At 42.9% G+C, this 24,215-nt stretch overlaps 1 protein-coding gene across 3 annotated transcripts in view; it reads left to right on the top strand.

Annotated features, from left to right (window-relative positions):
• Positions 1–24,215, top strand: part of GAS2L3 (growth arrest specific 2 like 3) — a 242,004-nt gene that overhangs the window by 59,074 nt on the left and 158,715 nt on the right. For 2 of the 3 annotated variants that reach the window (XM_085653891.1, XM_085653890.1), the window contains exon 3: positions 6,721–6,770. In XM_085653891.1, coding sequence (XP_085510017.1) covers positions 6,738–6,770 — 33 coding nt within the window. In that variant the 5' untranslated portion in view covers positions 6,721–6,737. Of the gene's footprint in view, positions 1–6,720; positions 6,771–8,507; positions 8,667–24,215 lie in introns of all 3 variants that reach the window. The other variant, XM_085653892.1, reaches the window with a different exon arrangement.

Below are 24,215 nucleotides of genomic sequence, written 5' to 3'. Positions count from 1 at the left end.
GCAGTTGAACAGAAAAACAAGCATTTGCATTGCAATAGGTCTCGCATTCACGCAAGTTTGAGCTATTATTATTGTAATTGACAATGCCTTTTCTTTATGTTTTAAAACCCAAAACATAAATAAAAGGCATTGTTCTTTACAATGCTAACAGCTTAAACTTGCGTGAATGCGAGACCTATTGCATTGCAAATGCTTGTTCTTTAATGTTTTAAGGGAAGACCCATGTAGTAGCTTATGCTTGTTTGGAATGTCACTGGTTCAGAGCCTCACTGCGTGAGTGTTCTGTATCAGGAGTTCCAGCTGTTTTAGTTGGTGTCTTTGTGGATCTCTGCTGCTGCTTTGCTTGATGGCTCAGCTGTTTCTTGAATAAATCTTACAACGACTTACCACAGTCTGACCCAAGATCTTTCAAAAACCATGCAACTCATTTTTTTAAATTTTCTATATTGGTAGGTCTGGGAAATACGGTTTTGTTTTTGTTGGTCCATGTCACATTGATTGTTGTGCAGACTGCACTTTACCTTCATTGTGCTTTCATTCAGACAATACTGTTGATTTCAGTGGATGTAAAGCAAGTTGTGTGTTACCCCAAAGGTTTTCTGGACTTACAGCCTTGTCTGCTTGACCATGTTCTTGCAGTCAGTACTCTGTATCCCTTCCCTGTGGCTACAAAGAAAATGTGATGTGAACGTGTATTGCTCAAGTCCTTGTTGCAGGTTCATGTTTGACCTTGAGGTATTGTTTACCTTGTCTGCACGTTTTACAGTCAAAGTAATATTCTGATGCAGAGCACATAATAGTTACTCAACATAGTTGAGCAATTTCAAGCATATTTGTGCTATTGCACATGCGTTTGCGGTTCTGTGTACATGCTTATGATCCTGCACCCCTTATTCTCTCGATGTTAAATCACCAAAAGCCACTGCCACCATCTGTAATGTATTTTCGTGCACTATAGTACTGCACCTGCACTGACGCTCAGTTTCTATCATGGCTATTTTGTTAAATAAGTCTCTGTTAGCTTTTGACAAGTCTAAGCAAGGCTCTTGCCACAATGATGACGAATATTGGAAAACTCAGACACCTGCAGTGGTGGCCACAATCCTAGTAACATAGCAAAAATAATCTTTGTCCACAAGTTGTAAAATTATTGTAAGGTAGCCAAAGTGAGCGGTTGAGACAGAAAAATATAACAAGCACTGAACAAGACAGAAAGAGAGAGGCCTAGAAGGGGGATGACAGGTGGTAGTAAGGAAATAGGATGAATAATTCCAGCCGAGAAGCATGCAAGAGAGCAAAGAGGGCATGGAATTGGAACAGCAAATCAGAATAATGTGTTATGAGCCCCAATATACCTGACCTTTTGCCTAGTTATTTGCCGAATACATGTCTTGTGGTTTTCTAAGAAAACTAGCCTAATTTATTATGCATGGGGATTCTAAGTATCACAGTAGGATCACCATCTTCAGTATAATAACTTTGTATAAAAGTCACCGCTATCATCATCCTTGTACAAGCCCACAGTATCATCACACATCTAGATAGAACCCCTAAGGGTACCTTTTGGGTATATAAGCACTATATCTTCGCTGGGCAAACCAGAGGAGAAGCTTCTATGCAGACAGAAGATGCTGGAGTCCCTACATGCAGGAACTCCAGCACGCAAAGGTCTGACATCACTTGCAGGGTGTCCAACTCAAGACCAAGACGGGACCCTTCATTCTCTCCCACCAGGTAATTGGGTTTGCTCTTTCCTAGGGGGATTCTTGGCTTCACACCTACATACATGCTAGGTACACTTAGGTACACTTAGTTAGGGTGTGCATCTTAGGAGTACTAATGATTACTGCCATGTATCTATCTGCCTGTATATATTCACTCTTTTAGCACCATGGTAGAATTCTACCTTTTATTTACTCTGTCGGTGCTTGCAATCATATGTCTATATATATATATATATATATATATATATATATATATATATATATATATATATATATATATATATATATATATATTATATATAATATATATAATATATATAATATATATATATTATATATAATATATATATATATATATTCCCCAAAAGCCTCCACGCTATAGAGATGCACTCCGCAGGGGATTAGTTCAACTGAACTTTTATTTCAAAAGGAAAAGTAACACGGACCCAATAATAAAGTCCCTTACACGTTTCAGTGCCTCTGACACCTTAATCATAGGGCAGGCAAGAAGGAAAACCAGTCCTGGACCGCCACTTATTTTGGCCATCATGCATGTGCTCTCCAATGAGCAGCATGCCGGGAGTAGTAGTCCCAAATTTTTCCCCTCTGGTGGGGTCTGATTTCCGACGATAATTTTTCTGCCAATGTTCGTCTTAATGTTTTTCCAGCCCTCTGGTGGGCCTCAGGTCCGTGCAACCATTCCCAGATTCCAATTATCCCTTGTGCTGGAACAGGCCGTGATGATTCACAGCCACACAGACCTTCCTCCGGTGTTCATGGCGGTGCAATCTCCCACGGCTGGAGCAACCGTGTTTCAACATTCCCCAAAAGCCTCCAAGCCATAGAGATGCACTCCGCAGGGGATTAGTTCAACTGAACTTTTATTTCAAAAGGAAAAGTAACACGGACCCAATAAATAAAGTCCCTTACGCGTTTCAGTGCCTCTGACACCTTAATCATAGGGCAGGCAAGAAGGAACCACCTCAAGACAAAGCCTTCTCAGCGTTTGAGGAGGAAGTGCCAGTGGAACGGAGGCATCTCTCACCACAACTCGCCACTCATGTAAGCGCTGGTAATTTTGCTTTGTCGATCGGCAAGGCATAAAGCCTGTCTGGCCCCTGTGGATCAATGAGGTCATCACTACTGTGAACCTGCCAGCTAGGATTGTGGCCAGTAGTTTGGTCTCCATGTTCAGTACGGAGATTAGGCTGTACGACCCACAGTCGGTTTACCATCCTTTTGAATTGCTGCAATCAATGCATGCAGTGACCCCCTTTTTGCGGGAGTCCTTGTACATTGCTAGGAGGTATGGTCCCCACCAGGCTTCCCAGTCTTTTAAAGAATTTGTCCGTGGGTCTTTAGACCCGGGGTCTTTCCACTGTGCATGGAAGCCAGTGCTTCAGTGAGGTCTCGTAGGGTAAGGTCACTCTCAAATGCCATGACTGACTGACTGACTGACTGACTGACTGACTGACTGACCCTCTCTCCCTCTCTCCCTCTCTCCCTCTCTCCCTCTCTCCCTCTCTCCCTCTCTCCCTCTCTCCCTCTCTACCCCTCTCTCCCTCTCTACCCCTCTCTCTCCCTCTCCCTCTCTCTCTCCCTCCTTCTCTCTCTCCCTCCCCCTCCTCCTCCTCCTTCTCTCTCTCTCTCTCTCTCTCTCCTCCTCCTTCTTCCTCTCTCTCTCTCTCTCTCCTCCTCCTTCTTCCTCTCTCTCTCTCTCCTCCTCCTCCTCCTCCTCCTCCTCCTCCTTCTCTCTCTCTCTCTCTCCTCCTTCTCTCTCTCCTCCTTCTCTCTCTCCTCCTTCTCTCTCTCCTCCTTCTCTCTCTCTCCTCCTTCTCTCTCTCTCTCCTCCTTCTCTCTCTCTCCTCCTTCTCTCTCTCTCTCCTCCTTCTCTCTCTCTCTCTCCTCCTTCTCTCTCTCTCTCCTCCTTCTCTCTCTCCTCCTTCTCTCTCTCTCTTTCCTCTTCACTCCTCCTCCACCCCCCCCCCCCCAGAGAGGCTAGGAAGCACAATATATCCACCTCAGTTCTTTGTGGTCTGGGATTGTATAGTGTGATAATATCGGGCACATTCTTGTGCAGTGTCAGCTGCCTGAGTTATTGTTCCCCTGTTTCTGCAGTTATATCTCCCACCCATCTTGCCTCCTCCTCTCTTCGTCTCAACCATGCCAGTAAGCACCCGGCTTTGTCCCCCACATCATATAGTTTCTGCTGTTTCACAAGTTAGTGTTGTTGGCCAATCCCCTCCCCTTCAGCTCGTGCCATGTCAAGGAGGTAGGAAGTCTCCTTCCTTGGCAGCTGGATCTATTGGCTCTCCAGGTCCAAAACCTGGTGTTCCAAGCCTGAAACTGCGCTACCCTGGTTTGTTTTTTATGAGCTATCAATGACTTCAGTATATCATGCATGACTGGCTTATATATTTCCTACACCACCCCCAGGGATTACACTGTGTCTTTGTCGTAGAGTCCGCCCTCACCTGTGTCACTGTGTCAAGGTCTTGCAGTTCCTAGGCATTGAGGTGCCACCGGGAAGCACCATCCCCACCCCCCTAAGGTCACGATTAGTGGGAAGTAATCCGAAATACCCTTTGCCAGATACTCTTCCTCCTCTATTGTCAGCGTTGTATCTGTGGGCAATGAGAAAGTCAGGTTGAGAAAATGATATATGGGTACTCGAGTAAAAAGAGTATGCCACTACTGTTGGGGGTGTCAGTCTCCAAATATCCACCAGGACCAATGCTCTGGGAAATTGTGCTATAAGAGTGGGATGTGGGATGGTGTACCTCCTCTATTCACTGTCTCAATCAGTCAAGTGACAGTATGAGCCCGTCATTCCAGCCTCCTCCGACCAGTGGAGCAGAATTCCCGACATCCAGCAATGTCAGACCCACTTTTTCCAGTACCTCCTTTTGTAGGCAGAGAGGAGCATAGGCATTAATTAGTGTGAAGGCCTGGATTCCCTGAGTCTCCTTTATCCTGATCACCATTCCATGTATGTCCAGCCATTTCCTTGTGACCCTAAAAGTGTGGTTCCTTTTTTGCTAGTATCGCCACTCTCCTTGACCGTTTGGTAAACCCAGCATAGCCCAGTGATTCGTACCTGCCCCCCCCCTATAAATTTACAGTCCGTACCCAAGGGTTGGGCCTCCTGTAGGCATACAATGTCCGTGGCGATACGCTGGATATATTGTGAGATCACCCCATGCTTAATCTTATTGCCTAAGCCATTGACATTCCAGGATAGAAATTTGAGGTGGTCTGTACTACTGTCTCCTGTTGCCATAGTGTATCTGAAGCCTTTCCCCCTGCCCCCAACCACCCCCAACCCCGACCCAGATAGTCCCACGTCTCCTCCAGCACTCATGTGCCTGCTCTGTAAACCAAACAACACCCAACTTCCCATTAAGTTCCTCCACTCCACATTTCCTAATACAAAGCGAAAACATGCTTGTCCCCAATACAAAAAAGGTCTATTGCCCAACCTCCCCAACAAACAAGAAAATCAATGCTTAATGGTTACCGTGATTCAGACTCCAATATGTAGTCCGATAACAGTTCCCCTCTGTGTAGTCTGTACTGAGAGGGAAGGTCACAAGCAGAATTACCTACCAGCAGGGCTACTTCCAGCTCCATGCCCACTTCAGTCCTCTAAACGTGCAGATCCTATAAAGATTTGTAGGAACTACACGAGAAATGTGAGGCAGACGAGAAACCACTGAGACAGAAATGGGCTTCAAGGACCCAACTCACAAAGTTAAGTTTGCATGTATAGATCTACATGTCTACTCGTAGGTGCAAATCTCCACTTTTTTATATTTTTTCCAGAGTGGAGATTTACACCTAGATGTAGACTTGAGATTTTTTTAACCCTCTCAAATGTGGGGGTGAGCCTCCTGTAACTTAATGTATACATTGTAAAGCTACTAATATTAACTTTTGACTTGTTTGTGAAGCTCTGCACCATCGAGGAAGAGATCTCCATTTAGGAATATATAGGGACATTTAATACAGTTCATTATTTTTTAATATAAAAAATAAATAAAATTAGTGTAATGTAAAATATTTTTTTCAATTTTAAACATGTAATATTAACCTATATCTACTTAAAGCAAGATACATCATTTTTAAAATACATTTTGGCCAATGCTTTAAAATTTAACTCGTCCACCCTCATTAGCATTATTGTATTTATTTTATTTCTAGCAACTTTGTTGTAAGTTATGTTTTAATTAATTTGAATAATTTCCAGACTTTGTAAAGTAAAAATTTATTTTATATTTAAGTGTATCGTTAAATTAAAAGATGTAACGTGGCAACAATTATACTTAAGCTTTTTTAACTTGAAAAATGTATATATATTTAAATTTAAAATTAATGTAACTTATTTTACATTATTTCATAATAGGTGTTAGCATTACAGCATGCCTCCATTGTTTTCTATGAGAGTGTGATACAATACTTGTGGTTGATCATGTGTGATGCTTGACTTTCTTCAAGGCTGAAGTTACACTTAAGCCTACTTTGTCACTATATGGACTATGATAGCATTATAAGTGTATTTTATTAATTGCAATTGTCCTACTCTTATGTGGGTGTGTGTTTTTAATTAGCCTGTCTCCCCTGAACCCGTCCTTTACACTTCTTAGACCCCCTCTCATTTTGTTGTACTACTTCTCTATTTTCCCACTCCTCACCCTTGTTTGTCCCACATTTATCACTAAAACATATACCTACTTGCGTGGAAATCTCCACATCTTGGTCAGAGATCTAGATCAAAAAAAGATTGGAAAGGCAGAGGTGGAGATCTCTGGCAGTAGGTTTCTGAATTTCTCTTAGATGTGCGTGAAGTAGTATTGCTGGGGTACTACCTTACGTACTCCAAAATGCCTTTTGTGAGTTGGGCCAGAATGTATACTCATTTAAGCAGTATGCTTTTTAATGTACACAATCCAATTTAATTGCATGACATTAAACTAACATACATTATGCTTGTTTGCAGAAAAGAAGCTATTTTGAATGAGTTTCACTACAATGAACAAAGTTGTTAAGGTAAGTCTAATGTCAGCATTTGCTTGCGAGTAACAAAATTTGTAATGTGCAAATATTTCTAAAAAAATAACAAATTGCATATTAGAACTGTACAGATTTGTTTATGTATTCATAAAAAAAATACTGCAGAGTACACAAGGGCATTCTGGTGGTGGGTTGAGTGGTAAATTTAGAGGGTTTGTGAGTTTCACTGAACTGCAAGATAGGTATGTCTTACCTAAATCAATGTATTTATGTTCTTACAAATTGGCTCATCACTTACTCATCTACCAACAGTAGTCTGTAATTAAGAGATACAGAAGCATCAAGATATAGATGTTTTTGGGGCGGGTCCATTTTAACCTTTTAGTTTGTATCTCTGAAGATTGCTGGAGTAAGCTGATTTGCAAGTGTAGTAAGTATTCATCAGATCTTGATTCTACTTTGACGCAGAAAAAAACCCCGGAGGGATGTTTTTAGAGGTTGATGACCAGTACTCTGTCAAAATGTGGTGGATATCCTGCCCACCCTATTACAAATGCCATAGACTATAATCCATTAGTAAAACAGCAGATGGGACAGCTGAAACGTTTGTCACTGTGTATCCTATACGCCAAACTTAAAATAAGGCCTTCAGTCTCTTAACTATATGGCTCAAGTCTTGTTCCCTGCTGACTTGCACTTGCAGCACTTCAGGATGCTGTTTCTAACATACTTAACTCCTGAGAAGATTGATAGGGTTTTGTTGAGAAGACCAGGTATCTGAAGTGTAGGGAATAAGTGGTAATTTAGCATACATGTTGGCGAAGTGTCGTTCCTTGCATTGTTTTTGGGAAGGTGTCTTTAAAAAAAACTGTGCGAAGTATGTGGCTAATTGTCTTTGTTGGGCAAAAGAATGACTGCGAAAGATTTGTTTTTTTCATCATTGGTAATCGTACAGCTTACAGTATCTATAACACTGCAGAAGAACATACCTCCCACTACAGCTAGTTGGTATGAGCAACTTACTGAGAGCCACTAGACTGATTTTACCTTTGGTTTAAGAACTGGACAAAGTGCAAATGTCACACTACATGTGAAGTTGTGCTGGAATATTTTAGTAGGCGACTTAAATGAATGTGCATTACAAGTGTATTTTTTCAGGTAATAGCTGAGTTTGAATCATTTTGTAAAAGGCGGAAGGGGAGGTGAAACCCAGTAGAAACTCTTGAGAATAGGGATACATTGTAGGTGAGTGGGAGAGGGTGAGCAATGGCGTTGATCAGCTTATTACCCTCCGGCCCGCTGTTGCTAAAATAACTGAAGTGTTTAGAGCTCATTGGTTGTTCGCTCATCTGGAGGTGAGCGAACTGTTAGTCCTTCCCCCAGATGGAGTTCCTTCCTTGGATAGGAATGGAGACCTCCTTGGCCACAATGTTGGATGATTTGAGGAGAGGTCTCGATAAGGAGGCACCCTCATGTCTGATCCTTTTAGATTGGACCGCTGCTTATGACACTGTGGAAGAGGTTAGTTAAGTTTAACAGCAGTTAGTTTTCCAGAGGGCTGCCCTTTATTTTCCTACTTGTGTCCAGAAGTTCCTGGTATGTGACCATGACATCCTTTTATCTGCCTCCACACTAGTTAATCATGGAGTCCTGCAGGGATTCTCTCTATATACTTATAACCTCTTGATGGTTTCATTCGATTTGATTGGATAGAAGTTGTATCATATCCAAATCGGGCACAACTGATGTTTGTTTTTTGTTTTGTTTAAATAGTCCTTTTGGAGAGCTCTGAGTGAAAATCCAGTCCTGCCTCTCGGTGTTTCAAGCATGGATGCCTAGAAACATTTTAGCGATGCAATGCCTGGATAACTGAGGTGTTAATTTCTGTTGAAGATGGTCTGTGGAAATCTGCTTTTTGACCAGTAGAGTGAGGTATGCTGTGCCTGTCCTGATGATCAAATCAAAAACGTTGTGATTTTGTCTGAATAAAAACATGACAGTAGCCCCTGATAAACTCAATGGTCTCTTCATGTTTCTTCCAAATAAGGGAACTAAAAAGGATCTTGCCTGTCATCCCTTAACATCTCAGAGACACTGTGATGGTGGCCTATAGCGTACCATGACCCGGTGGAGTCAACATTTGCTATCTCGCAGGCCCAAGGGCAGTAGTAGCAACTTACAGATGCTGCTAACTATGGCAGTGAGGTTGGTGGCAGGCCTGCTGAACTCGAACCATGTGTCTGATGTTCCTAGGACTCTTCATTGGCTCACACTAATGCAACAAACCCATTTCAAAGTTGTGCATACTATTCATTGAGTTATTCATACTTTCTTCAAGTCTAGACCACAGTGTTTCTCTTCCAGGTTTCAGTGACATACTCCCTTTAGGTGGTTGCATTTAGGTGTACTTTTGCCCCTAGTGGTTCACATTTTTAAAAATAAAAAAACCTACAATAGGGAGAGAGCACACTATGTGGTGGCACCATAAATTTTGAATTATTTGCTCTTTTCTTTACATACAATTGAGAACCATTCTAGATTTTGGCCCTGAAGACTTTTTTGGTTTTCTTAGATTTTTTTGTTTTCTGTCTGTGTCCCTGTTTGTGCAGTCCTAGCACCATGAGGCCTTCAGATGCAAGTGTGCCTTCTAAGTTTCTCAGTTCCTCTTCTATGTCCGTCATAAAAGCATAAACATTTGGCAGACAAGGCTCACAAACATATGATAGGATATACACATATATTTTCATTACTCAGTTTTTCTGCATTGATGGTGGTCGCATATGGTGAATTTTCAGGAAGTAGTTAGCCAGTATGGCATTCTAGTGTGAGGTGGTGAGATCTGAGTGCATTAATGAGGGTGGAGATTAAACATATACACAGGAAACAAATTCCATTGGCGAATCTTAATAACCTAAAAGATTGGAAACTTGATGTGTCAGTGAGATTTGATAATGATTAGGACATTTTGACTGCAGGAGTGTTGGTTGTGATGGCAATGGTGGGTTGGATGTTTTAAGAGCTACTTGCAGGAGATTTTATTGATAGCTTTTAAGACAAGGAAATATATTTGATAACTTAGTGTTTTTAGCTGATAACCACCCGCCGTAATGGTGATATGGTAAGGTAGGGGTTAGGATGTAGAGGGTAAAGCAACCAATAAGATGTTCCAGCAGTCAAGCTTTAGTAGTACTGGTGAAGTGATCAGTGCTATACACATGAAGGTAATATTTGGCAGATCTTCTGTATGCTGGAACCCGAAACCTGGTTCTTCTAGTTGTAATTCCAGGCATTTAAGGCTAAAAAGTCACTATGTTTTTTTGCCCACAGTACTGTAATTTTTGAGGTAGTTGCTAGATATGTTTGGATAGGGAGGTAAGTGCAGCTGTGACATGAAAACAGTTCTCTCTTCATATTCAGCATGAAGGAACTGAGACCCACTCAATGGTGGATTGCTCTAAGGTGTCCGAGATCCAGCACTGATGTTGAGGGGTGAAAGTATGTCGTGAGAAGATGATTTGGTTATCCACCAGGTATGAACAACAGGAGAACCCCAAAGAGCAGATGTCACGGCAGGAGGTGGTGTATTTTAAGAAAGGGAATGGTTCAGGATTGAGCTTTGGGGATGCGGGCGGGTCTGGAGTAGGTGTTAAAATTAAAGATTACCTTCACATGTAGAGCAAGAGGTCAGAGGAAGAAAATAAGAATAATTGAAGGGTTAACCCAGTAATGCCAATGGTAATCCCAATGGTGCTGTCTCTAATATTACGGAGAAATGGACAATAAAAATGTATGAGAGTTGACTGCAGTGGTCAGGTGTAATGAAATTAGCAACTTATGATAGGACAGTTTTTGTGGAGTATGAAAGATTGAGATGTTCCAGCATTTTTAAGAAGACAAGAAGCTAGGAGATTGGCATTGGGGTTGATCTTTTGGGCTCTCTAATGAGGAGGTCCTTCCATAAATAGGACTGTAGGGGTGCTTGGGCATGAGTGGAGTTTGGACAGAGAGGGAGAAGTATTTAAGCAAATGTTAGAGCTGCCACTTTAGGGAATTGTAGCGCAATGTTTAGTCTGAATTGTGACTACTTGTCCCTGAACCAAGTTGTCTGGTCCTGCCACTTCAACATACTGGTGATGCTTGCTAAGAGGGGTCAAAGCCGCAGACAGCTGCTGGACTCTGATTGGGTGGTGGCAGGGAAAAATGGACCTCACGGACTGGAGCTGTGTGAAGGCGACACGCGTTGCGCACTAAGTGCTTCATCATAGGCTTCGGTTCTGTCTCTTTGCCTGGTCTTTCTAAGGGCACCATGTTTAACTTCCTAGGAAAGCGAAACTCATAGGAGAACTTTAAGATGAGTACTAGGCACACATTTTATTCCTCAGTTGTTTTGCCTAAGAAACTAGTAGGCTTTAAAAAAAAGTGGCACAACTAACGTTCATTTATTTATTTATTTATTTATTTTTTTAAACATAAGGGACTTATTATTTTTTAGTTTCATTATCAATTGTTTTAGTAAAGCAGTGTCCCTTTCGATTGTAGGATTTTCTGTAAATGTTTTGGCTGAAAGTAGCTCTGCTGCCATCCCTTTATAGAGTGTTGACCTGGCCAGTGACAAGGACGAGTGTTATTCTGTGCTACTTACTTGGTTAATGGCTCACAGGACCCATGTTGGCGGCCTCACTACTGATGATAAAGCATGCTTAGATCCTATACATTGCCAAACCAACCATGATCCATATTTGTCTCCTAGTCCTCTTGACCTGCCCCATGAAACTCAACTGGAGGCTGTATTTAATCAGCAGGAGACAATTATTCGCGATAGGGTGGTACCTCCAACTATGAGCCAAAGTACTAGCACTCTTTGGATAACCATGTGCCAAACATTGGATGCCCCTGCAAAGGCTCTGTTTCTTCAGTCGGCCAAACTGGTGCTCCAGGTTGACCTGTTGTAGATTCTAGTCATAAATGTGGTCGCAAAATTCACCAAATTAGATTGTAAAAACTGTTTAATAAAGAACGATAGATACACAGCCCAACTACTTCCACCGCTTGCACCTGTTTCCCAGTGCTAGATAATCTCTCAGCTCTTCCACAGATGTTGAAAACAGTCTTTGCTGTGTTTAAAAAGGTCAATGTTAGATAAAATAGGGAGACTAATGCTGGAGCAGCTGCAAATGAGGCCTTAAAAACCACAACTGTAAGTTCTTCAGTAAGTACCCGAGTGACAAAAAATTTGGATAAAACTAGATCTGCAGCTATAGCACAATTCAGGGACTTTCAGATAAATAAAGCTGATAACTGTTTGGGTAAAAGCTCGAAATTCAGTGGTTCACACTGCAGTAATACATAGTATCACTCACTCCGTATGTCCTTCGTTTGCACTTTCTGTGCCTCCTCCTAAGATTTCCACACCAACCATGATTCCTGAGATTTCTACACTTACTCTTGCAACCATCAGCTCTAATCAGGACCACCTAGGATGAAATCAAATTCACAGCGAAAGATTAGCTACAGTAGCTAATCAACAGCTCTCTAGGAAAATTAGAAAAAGCTTAAGAAACTGCTCTGAAAAATAAAAACAGGCAGGTAGAGTGCATAAAGTTATCAGCATTCGGTCATTGCCATCAAAGCTTTTCTTGTCTTTGCAAACTACAAAAGCACAGAAAAAAACTCCATTAATTTGGATGTTAAAGTAGGTTCTGAATTGCAGGGTTCATATTAACTGTTGATTTTCAAAGCTGACCAGTCTGCTCTGATTGATAGCGACAGATGGCAGCAAACTGAACTTGAACGCGTTATAGCATTATATTAAAAATACTATTGTAGACCACTCCTGTAGCCGAAACACAGTTGAAAACTTTGAACTCTAATTCAGTTATTAGCAACTGAGAAGATCACGGTTGGAATGGACCCATGTATCAATGGCCGTGTTTACTCTGCTGATACCTTAATTCAGAGCAGTCCCATTTGAAAGTGCCCACTAGAGGGACCGGAAACCAATGCCTATGTAGCAATAGGTAGTCGGGTATTACTTAAAATGACATGAAAGGACTCGGATATGAGTCTGTAGAGAGTAGAAACAACCTGGCTGCTGCTTGAAATCCTGTTAATCAGGATTGTTCCCAAAGAGATTTGTTTTGCTACAGAGTATTTGCCTATTTGTGGGACCTGAAACGAGGTGCATTCTATGGATTGGCCCCTATGCATCTGAGAACAACATTAAATTATTGTTCTAACTTGAATATCCCTCCTGAAGCTCATTTGATGTTTTAAATAAAGGTAACTGTCTACACCTACTAAATACAGTTGATGCATTTAAGCACCTGAATACAAAATAAAATAGTAGTATATAGCATTTAAGCCACTGATAGGTTCAGATATTAGACAACCAACTGCGGTCACTTGGCAATCCGTGACAACAGCAGAGTTAGTCTTTCATTTTAGAGGTAAGTTGCACGAGTTTGGAGTTTGTGTCTAAATCCAAAAGTAACGCTATCTGTTAATTTTATTGTAGTCTAATATAAACAAGCTTTGGCATAGCCAATAGGTCTCGCTTTTGGGACCTTATAATATTTAGTTATGCAGCACAATATCCTTGGTGCAACAACATTAACTGTTGCATGGTTAAACACTTATATGGTCCCAAAGGCGAGACCTATTGGCCCTACCTCACTGTAAACTGAAACAGCTGGTAAAAAGATATTTTAAGCAGAAAGATTCATGTTGTTAATGTGGCTATAAGTCGGAAAGTATAGAGCATACCTGTATCTGCCCTAACTTATTAAGTCTAAGCAAACAACATCTCTGAAGGTTTTTCAATGAGGCAAGTACACAATCTACTAGAGAAAGCCATCAATCACTGTTTTTATAACCAACTACCATCATTTATTAGTGCTTTAATTAAATTTGCAGACCTCGCTTAAGTAGCCTGGGTTCTTAAGTTACCTGACGTATTTCGCTCAAAATATTTTATGTGCTTCATGTTTTTAACGATCAGTTACTTATAAATTGTATCAAAAGTAATGAGTTCAGGTGCATTTGTATCTCTTATTTTAGAAGCGAACATTTATTGTAATCTGATTTGATAAATGCAATAAACTTCTCTGCCTACCAATGAGAAGGGGGGCTTGAGAAAGATGGGGGGGAGACAAGAAATGGAAGGCCTGAGAAATAAATGACAGAAATGAAGGGGCTGATGTAAACCTTATGGAAGTTAGTTCCCCTATGTAATGAAATACTGGTAATAAAAGGAGGGGGTGTACAGGAGGACAAATACTGTTTTGCAAGACGGTGTTAATGCCCAGGTGACAACATTAAAGTGTTTTGAGCAGCCACTTCCAAAAATAGCCGGGCAGTATTCTTAGTCCCTGAAACCCAGAAGAGGCGCCCGACAATTTCATGGCAACAGAGCTGAATGAAGCGAAAGGCCAAGCTGGGAGTCAGGCACCAAAATAGCCGCAGAGACGATATTAATACGGACGGCGCACACGTCTGCAAAGCCTGCTTGATGCCGTCTGGGGCCAGAGGGCGAGGAGCATCCACAATCGGAAAGGAAGGGAGTAGGGGGGAATCGGAGAGGAGAAAGATTGCTGGGGGAGATTTTCGTTCCAGTAAAGGTCGTCGTATGGTACACAACAGCACCTGGTTTTCCGTGTGCGCCTAGACATGCCCGTGCACTTCACTACAGCACAGGCCAGAACAAGACACCTTCTGAAAGACAAACAAACTCCAGAATCCAGGGCACTGTACTGTGCAGAGGAAGCCCTCAAGCGACGCACTAAGAAGGAATATTCGGTTTTAAATTCAGAACAGCAGTACCATATGCTGAAAAAGAAGCCTTTGGGGCGCCTACCTTTTGACTCACTGTGGCAATAACGAGAGTCACTTCTCTAAATGCCCACCGATAACACCTATGCCTTTAGGGCGATCAGGGCGTTTCGCGCACGCGCTGTGCACGTGTGACGTACAGAAAGATCTACACAGATTACAAGATGCCAACTTGAGCTAGACCGCCAGGAAGCGTCCTACAGGCAGGTAACGCAAGAAGAAACAAAACCAGCATTAGCCGCGCGACCGTGAAAGCGATCGCGGTGCGTGCATGAACGCTGCAAGTTAAAACAAGTATTGGCCGCGCGGCCGTGAATGTAACGCGGCCGCGCGGCCGTGAAAGTGAAAGTTATCGCAGGGACGCGCTCTGTGGTGGGGGAGGGGCAGAGCGAGCCATGAGGGAGGAAAGACATATGGCGGCTGAGCGCGTTCACGCGCTCGCGAACACAAGCTTGAGGCCAGGAAAAGCCTCTGGTAGCACTTTGAAAACGCACTAACTAAATGTCTCGCAGAGCATTGCATGCGCTGGCTCAGGCGAGACCTAAAAATGAGCATCCTGGTAAAACTTGCCCGTCCTCTCACTGATTGTTGCTTAAATGTGCCAAAGAAAGTGGCAATAAGAATAGGTGGGTGCCTTTCAAACAAGAAGATTGCAAGCGTTTGAGATGTAATATGGATATTGTCACTGAACAGTTTCCTGACTGGAGCTGGTTGGCCCCCTCATTAGATAAGATCGGGAGGATTTGGTAAATATTATGTTTCTTCCCTAAGGGTAGCTCACTCTGGATATGCATCAGGAGGTTTATTAGTGTTCAGCACATCCAGTCTTAGCATCAAAGAGTATCAAATTGGATTTAAGACTTCTGTATATTGTGACCATTTCATTGAAGACCTTTGTTGCCAATTTCTAGGAGGAAAGTATATGTTGCTTTGACATGTACGTTTAATTTATATGTCAATCCTACTGTTACAAAGCAAAAGAAAACACTTAGCAGCTACCAACCATTCTTGCGAGTCTGCAGGATTGCTGTTGGGGCTCTGGAATAATTGGAACTGGGGATTTTAATTCAAATGTACTTAATTGTGATGAATTTAACAATTGGTTTTTGATAGCTGATTTAAGGTGGCAAACGCCTACTTCTTTGTGTCTCACGCAAAGAGGAGATTAAATTGACAATTTGTAGAGGCATTACACTTTTTAGGGGTGCGGGCATTAAAAGATCTTTTAGCCACTGACTGCCCAGTGCTGGTATAGATTACACTTTTATTTATGAGCACCTTTTCTGTAAAGTTCAGGATTCAAAAGTGTTAGCTTGCATAAAAAATTGACTCTTTTCCATGGGAGTTTTCTTTGCATATTGATGGTGCTTGAACTATTAAGTGGTCCATGTCAACTAAGGATTGATTTTATCAGTGAGCTACAATGCTTCAAGGGAATCTATTAGGTAAGAATACAATCAGTGAGTATGACCGGAATATATTAATTAAAGCTTTATGTGCCTGGTGCATTGTGGATATTCCTAACAGCGTAGTCCATAAATGTAGTGAGTAGTCAGGACTAAGACATGGAAGGTGTACTAAAATGCTTTTGGAAAAAAGACATGAACAGAGTTACTAAAAAGCTGATAATAATAAGTTTAATCAGATTTTGTTAGGGAAGATAAAATTAACTGGCTCAGAGCTCAAGTGCTCTTGTAAGTGGTGAGGTCATTTCGACAAAACTGACCAACTTAAACCGGAGAAGCTCCCATGCCAAATGAGATTCATGTACCCATTTGTTAAAGAAATATGTCGTTCTGATGGATACTTCTACCTGCAGATTAATCACCTGTTCCCATGCACCGCATTGGAGCTGGAAACTTTTCTGTAGCTGTCCCACAGGGGCAGGGTGTGCTAGCTCAATCGTGGCACCGGAAGAGATGCCACAGTGGCGTCATTGGAGCCCAATAAAGCCCACCCCTGCCCACCAACATTAGTTCCCTTTTTCCCAACTCTTTGTCGCAATCCGGAACTACTGTCCTTGATTTTTGGTAATTTCTATGATTTTCCCTCTAAATTATCCTAGTTCAGTATATAGGGAATATCGCCCCTGAGGGGTTTAAGCCCTCCCAAGACTGTAATGGGCAAATGCCCATTTCGGAACCGCATGAGGTATGTCTCTGATGCTTGGAACAAGGCACAATTCGAGGTTATTCAAGCAGTGCATCCTCATGCACACAAGGCTATAAAAGAGTGTGGAACTAAACTTTTCATGTCCAGCAACAAGCATTGGTCTTAATGCTGGTTGCGCTTCAGATCAAAGTCCTCATTCAGAGCTCGTTCATCTCTGTCATCAGAGCTCTCCAAGGAGAAGGGGAGAAAGCATCAAAGAAGAGGAAGCATGAAAATGACTTGCCTATACACTTCTGGAAATTGCATTCCGCCTCCTGCTGAGTCATCATCCAAGCCAGATATGGTGCTATTAACCCACATGAAGAGGCTCCCTCAGTGGTATCTCTGCCAAGTACCTCTACCGGTCTTCTGATGCCTTATATGGTGCTGCTCAGCTGGAATTTCCAGCACCAGGGGCTGATTCAGCACTTTTTCTCCATTTCATGATGGAAATATTCTGGCAAATTTCAGTCCCCTGTGAAGCACCTCTGGTCCCCATGGGTCATTTTGGAGCTCTGTTTGAATTTCTGCCTACACTATAAGTCCCCCCTGTATCACTTGTACAACTCCTGCTCTGATATCGACGCCAGCTCAGGTGCCACCTACACCTCATGTAGAGAACCGTCAAATCAGGAAAGAGATGCCGGGGATGGAAGAGGAAGAGCGATACAGAGAAGAGCATCAGGGGACCTCCTCATGCAACGCTATTTGGTGTATGATAGAAGATGTCTTTAGCACCCACTGTGCTCCAATTCAGATGCCAGAGATGGTTTAGCACAACACAAATGATAGCACCAAAGCAGTCTAATTGCTGCCACCTCCCTCAACTGACACAGCGGAATTCTTAGGTTTGCAAAATACAAATGGATTGAACAGAGATGGACAGAAATAGAGTGTCCTTTGGAACCGCCCAAACACCTCTCTGGAAGAGGCTTCCTTTCATACTATTGTCAGGAAAGCAGCTGAAGTGATAGATCTGCCACTTTCTACTGTAGACATCGTGACAGAAGTCCTCCAGACAATCCACTATCCACATACTTGCCGGAACCTCTACTAACATTCAATGAGTCCATCGAGATCCTATGAAGGCTGCCTGGGAGAACCCCACATCAGCCCTGTTAGTGAAGCGCCTGATAGTCAAGAATACAAGTCAGCACCTGGGTACCTTGCCTTTTTGTCAGTGCATCCTTTCATCAGAGCCAAATTTTGCGGGCTTCTACCTGCTCTAAGCAATACCCTCTAAATTCGCTACAGCCGTTACCTGACAGCGAACTGAAGAACTTCGAAGTGGTAAGGAAAAAGCAATTCTCGGCTGGCAGCTTAGCCTTATGTTCCGTCAATTCCACCTGCCTGCTGGGGCGCTACACCCATAGTCTGTGGGACATGACTGAAATGGTGAGCCATAACTTACTGCACTATCTCAAGGACCACTTTTCCTGGGTGGCTAGGAATGAACAAGAAGCTCTAAGGCCCATTCTAAGAGCAGGCCTCAATACTGTTTAATCAGTGACCAGGGACAGGACTCTTATGACATTATGAAGGCATGCATAGCTTGAGACAAGTGTTCTGCGACAATTTGCAGTCTGCATTTATGACAAGTCATGCTTATATTAGAAGAAGTAGATATACGAGGAACTAGTTGCTCTGGTATGACTACTGTAGATGATGGAGATGCACTTATATATGACTGAAGATTGAAGCATAGATGGTGTAGGTCAATAAATTCCAGTGGCCCGGATTGTTCCCATTGGAGCAGGGTTAAAACTGATTTGCATATGGCTGAGTCCAAAGTGAGGTGGCATGGTGTGCACAGTAATTATGGACTAGGATGTAGCCTAGAGTAATACCAGTGGCTGAGATCAATTCAAGCATTCCATCCACCAGGTAAATCTGTAAAGTGATTAAGGAATTGAGTGTGTAAAAGCTGCTGTGTTTGTAGCTGTAGGGGTTGCAGCTTGAAAGTCAAACATTTCTGTTGCAGAGGTCAAAAGAGCTTCTGTTTGTATTAGAAATGTGAGAAGCTTGTTCAGTTTATCAAAGTGAATAACTTTTAAACCAGGGGCGTAACACAGGCCCCCACGATGCTGGGGGGTGGGGTGCTCGAGTCCCAGGTGGCTCCCTCAGCACTGTACTCTGGCCTGACCACTCCGGATTAAATCCGGAGCGGGGGGGCCCTCTGCGTACCTTGCAGGGAGCCCCTTCAATTTTCTTTCCGCCAATGTGTTGAACTGACATTCGGCCACACAGAAATACCAGAAGCTTTTCTTGGAGGAGGATACAGTTTATCCCCACAATGTTTTACTGTTCTCTGGACAGGCATGATATAAATATATCCTTTGTGGAGGAAATAGCATGAAGCATTTATTCAAATAACATAGCTGCTGTAGTACAGAAGAGTATGATAAAAAAGAATGCTACATGTGCAGCATGTACTTTGCAAGCAAGTTGAGGGGGAGAGGGTCTTGGAGGGGTTGCAAAAGCAAAGAACTGAGCTTGTCAGTAAGATGTAAGCGTCCCAAAGAATTAATGCGTAGCAACATAATAATGAATACAACATCTCCATTGGAGAGACAACTGAATTTGAAAGGAAAAATGTATTCAAGGAACTGTGGAGAAGAAATACCTTTGTGTCTAGTGGTTAAAACTTTTTGTTGTTGTTGTTGTTAATAAACTTAATGTTATTGATTTTTGAAGGGTAGAACAACCTATGACATGTGCACAGGTCTACCAACACAGGAAAATAAGGGTGTTAGATATTGGATTTCTGTTTAACTGAGGTTAGCACATAGGCCAGGCAGGAGCCACTACTCTAGTCCGGGTTAGCTAGATGCACAATAAGATAACTTGTTCTATCATCGAGATAAAGATTAAATGCAAAAATAGTGCTTAGAAGTCACTAGCGGTCAAAAGGTTACTTGAGGGCACGAGAGACCAGTGCAAATCCAAAGTTCACGCCAACCGCAATCGACGGCAGGCCGGTTACAGGACCCAGACAGTTCGTGCTGAACAAAATACCTTGGATGGAGGTTTTGGCTGTGTCGAGATTCTACTGTTTGTCGCCGAACTGCGCAAAGGGGGTTTCGTGTCGTCGTCAAGTTTTGTTGAAGTGAGTGCAATGTGTCGTCGTTGAGCCATGCAGGCTGTGGCACCGCTGTCATTGGGCAATGTTGGCGTTGATGGGAAATACGGCCGGAGTTCTCACGCTGTCAATGCAATGCATCATGTTTTGGATGAAAACAGCTACAGAACCCACTGTGAGGCCCCTAGCACTTCAGGTAAAGGTAGGGTAGGACTCATAGATGGTAGAGTACAGCTGCACCAGCAGAATTGTAGGAAGTCTTTTATGTCCGTTGAGACTTGAGAAAACAGGGGACAAGCCAGCAAGCCCTTGAAGATGACTTGTAAGGAAGGCAGAGTCCAACTCTCCTTTCAGCAGAGTCAGGGCAACAAGCAGAAAAGCAGTCCTTCCAGAAAAACTGTTTATTTGAGTCATTCAAGCAGCACAGCAGTCCTTCCGAGAGAGGTTCAGTTTAGGATCCAGAAGTGTCTGATTTTAGGGGATCAGAGACCCAGTACTTGTATCCAGTGTCTATGATGTAGATGGTGACTTCAAAGGAACTCTCTGAAGTGCACAAGGATCCCTTTCAACCCAGTCCTGTCTGCTATGCTCCTGTGGGGAGCAAACTAGTGTTTTGTGTGTGGATAGGACACTATCTATTGAAGTGTAAGTGTCAGTCCCTCCCATTCCTCCATGGCCAGAAATACCCATCAGAATGCAGATGAGTGCTCAGAATGATGATGAGCATCACCTTCCTTCCTAGGGGGAATGCATAAAGTCACCCAAATGTGTAGAAGTGTGGCTCAATGATTAGAGCGGCAGACCCTGATGAAGAGGTCTAGCCCGGGACCAGGGTTCAATTCCCCGCCTCGGCGGGTCTTGGGCTCAAAAATTCCACGGACCTGATAATTCTCGCCTCGGTGCCTATTCCAATCCTTGAGTCCCACTCTGCAACTCTGGGCAATAGCTTGCTTAATCTCCACAACGGCCCCCACAACGCTAAGTATGCCTGGCCTCCACCTTGGGGGTGCCCAGGAGTGGACGCCTCACAGGGAAAGCCAGGATGGGTTCCACAGCGGTATTCGTACAAGCGCCTTGAGACCCTTGCGGATGAGTAGTGTGCTATACAAGTATCAATTTACATTTTCAATTTACATTTACCCAACCTAGATGTGCATTGGAGACATGCTATCGGGCACAAAGAGCAGTAAGTACAGAGAAATGTTCACTTTCTAAAAGTGGCATTTCTAAACCATTAATGTTAAATTCAACTTCACAAGTAAGGAGGATTTATCATTACCATTCTAAACATATCAAAAATGTCAAAGCTACTCCTCTTTTATCAGGAATTACAGCTTGAAAGTGTATTAAGGAATTCCAAATGCTGGCCTGTGAGAGTGGTAGGTCTCCCAGTAGTGAAAAAACAAAATAGGCTGGACATCAGAACATAAAGGTACATGCCCTACCTTTTACTTACATAGTGCCCTACCCTTTGGGTTACTTAGGGCCTACCTTAGGGGTGGCTTATATGTGATAAAAGGGGAGTTTAAGGCTAGGCAAGTAGTTTTAACTACCAAGTTGAAGTGGCAGTAAACTGCACACACAGGCACTGCAGTGGCAGGCCTGAGACTGGTTTGAAAGGCTACTTCTGTGGGTGGCACAATAAGTGCTGCAGCCCACTAGTAGCATTTGACGTACAGGCCCTGTGTATATGGTATGCAATTTTACAAGGAACTTACCAGTACATCAAATATGGCAATCAGGTATACCTCAATGTCATCATGTTTAGGGCAGAGGCACATGCACGTTAGCACTGGTCAGCAGTGGTAAAGTGTTCAGAGTCCTAAGGTCAACAAAAAGAATCTGCAAAAAGTCTGGGGAAAGACCACCCTAAGTATGACTGGTCTAACAAAGGGTATAAATCATACATCTCGACATCCCACCCGAATATGTCCATTATGATAGTCTGCAGTACTCCTACTATTTCCCCCAAATCTTTGCATGCTTTTTGGGACACCCTCTGGTATCTTATACAGTCTTCTCTTGCGTTGCACACCAATACATCGCCTGCTTCCAGGGAGCCAGCGGGGGAGGAGAAGGCAGCCGCCACCATTTATCAATGTCTCTCTTTGCCAGTGCGACTCCACTTACCACCAGAGTCCTTTCTCCACTGATATAACCCCCCTTCCAGGACTCTAAGCAGAGTGAACAACGGTGAGTTGTCAGTTGGCCTCCCCAGCACCCTAGACAGGATCTTGGTGATCCTGCCCCAGTACCTTGCAATCCAACTACAGTCCCACACCATGCGATAAAAGTGAGCAGGATCCCAGAGCAGTGCCAACACACAGGCACCTTCAGTGCTCCCCTGTGCCAGAATCTTGGAGGTGTTTTGCAGGTCATATGGAGGTAGTTAAGCAATATGAGTCAAATCCATGAGGATATAACCTGCACTCTCAGTGCCATGCGAGTATGTCTCCAAAGGGAATCTTCCAAGAGCCCCACCCACTGTTCCCACTGGGCGTTAAGTTGCATAAACAGGTCAGGGGAGTAAATGCATGAAATTCATTCCTTAGCAATAGATCCGATAAGGATCTGGGACTCCAGGGGGCTACATTCAGGAATTTTCCCCAGGGATCCACGATGTTGTTCCAGGGCATGGCACAGCTGCAGATATCTATGTAGGCCAAACTGTTCCTGCAGCGCCTGATAGGAATTTAAGTGTTCACAATACCAGACATCTCCAACTCTGTAGATCCCAATCCTGTCCCATCCACCAAACCCTTCTAGGGAGGATGTCTGGCGTAACCACTGACCTACCCACAGGGGAGTCGCCAGTGTAACCTTTCGATCCCATCCAGTCAACTGCATTGTCATGGGTCAGGTCTCAAGAACCACCCTCGTGGGCTCAGAGAGGGAAGATGAAATGGAGTGCTATACAGGAAACCCTTGATCTTATCCAATCCTATCCTGCTCACCTCTAGCAGAAACACCAGGTCCCCCCACTCAGCCACTTATCTGCCACCTGCAGCTACACTGCCCAGTGGTAAAGAAACACATCCACCGTACCCAGTCCACCGTCCCATGTAGATAGAGTACAGTTCTCGTACGCTATGTGGGAAAGTTCATCAAGCCACAAGAAGGCTCGGATCTTGGCCTGAAGTTGACGCCACTAAAACTGTTACAGTCGCAAGGGATAGTTTTGTAATCCATAAAGGAGGCGCATGAGCGCGATAATTTTGAACAAAGTAATGAGGCCCAAAACATTTATTATTTATATGGACTGATGCCATTAAAGTATAACAAAACTGCGGACTCTTCAAGACGAGTTGAAGTTGTCAACTTTAGATTTTTTGAGGCTGGTTGAAGCTATATCCGCCCATTTTATGTAAGTGGAAAAGGGTTTAGGACCCATTTTTTAGTTTTAAAAATGTAGATAGAACGGTTTTTGTTTCTTTCGCTTTTTTCATAATAGTTTTTTTCTTTTAGTGATATGATTTAACTGTTTTCGGACCAACTGAAGTAATTAAGGTTGCAGTCCTCCGTTTTAATAGGTGAACTTTCTTTGTTGATATTTTGATATACATTTTTTACTGTGGTTCACTGGGTGTGTACTTTGGAGGCAAGTTCTTTACCTAGGCTCAGTTCTAGTGCACGGTTTTTCTTTCTTCTTCTTTCTCTCCTCTCTTTTCTCTTCAGTGAGCCTTTTCTTTCGAAGGAGCTTACTATTTTAATTGTGACACATATGTACTTTTCAGATATTGAATGGTTTGTAACGCTCAATGGAACTCTTAGTCCTGAGGATGACCGTGTAACTCTACAGTGGTCGAAACGCTGTTGACGCTTCTGTGGCCTAAATCCACACATTCATTTTTAGGTCTCGCCTGACCCAGCGCATGCGCTGGTCTGGCGAGACTTATTGAGAGGGCTCCAAAAAGTGCTACCAGGCCAGCCTAGAGGTACAGTGCATGTGCGCGGGAGCGCGCGCTTTACCGGTATTACTTTCACTTTTGCAGCCGTACGGCCGCTTCGATGTTTGATCGTGATTGCGATTGCGATCACTTTCACTATCGCGGCCACATGGCCGCTTTGCATAGCCAATAGGTCTCGCTTTTGCGACCTTATAAGTATTTAGTTATGCAACTGTTGCATAGCTAAACACTTATAAGGTCCCAAAGGCGAGACCTATTGGCTATGCCAATGCTTGTTGTATATGTTGTACCTTTTTTGTAACGTACATTTTTTCGTTTACCACTTGTCTGGTTTATGATTCATATTGTTTGTATACCAGCATATTGTGTTGAGCGTTATTGTCATAATTGTTTTAGTCTTTGTAATACATTTACAGTGATTGTTCTTGTACATATGGGTATTTCTATTTCTTGTTTGTTCTTCCCTTTTTTTCACTAATATATTATTTGTTCTATGTTTGATTTGTATACTGTATA

This window comes from Triturus cristatus, chromosome 4_1 (assembly GCF_964204655.1).
Source record: "Triturus cristatus chromosome 4_1, aTriCri1.1, whole genome shotgun sequence".
In the NCBI taxonomy this organism is placed as follows: domain Eukaryota; kingdom Metazoa; phylum Chordata; class Amphibia; order Caudata; family Salamandridae; genus Triturus; species Triturus cristatus.
This window is presented reverse-complemented; position numbering and strand designations above follow the sequence as displayed.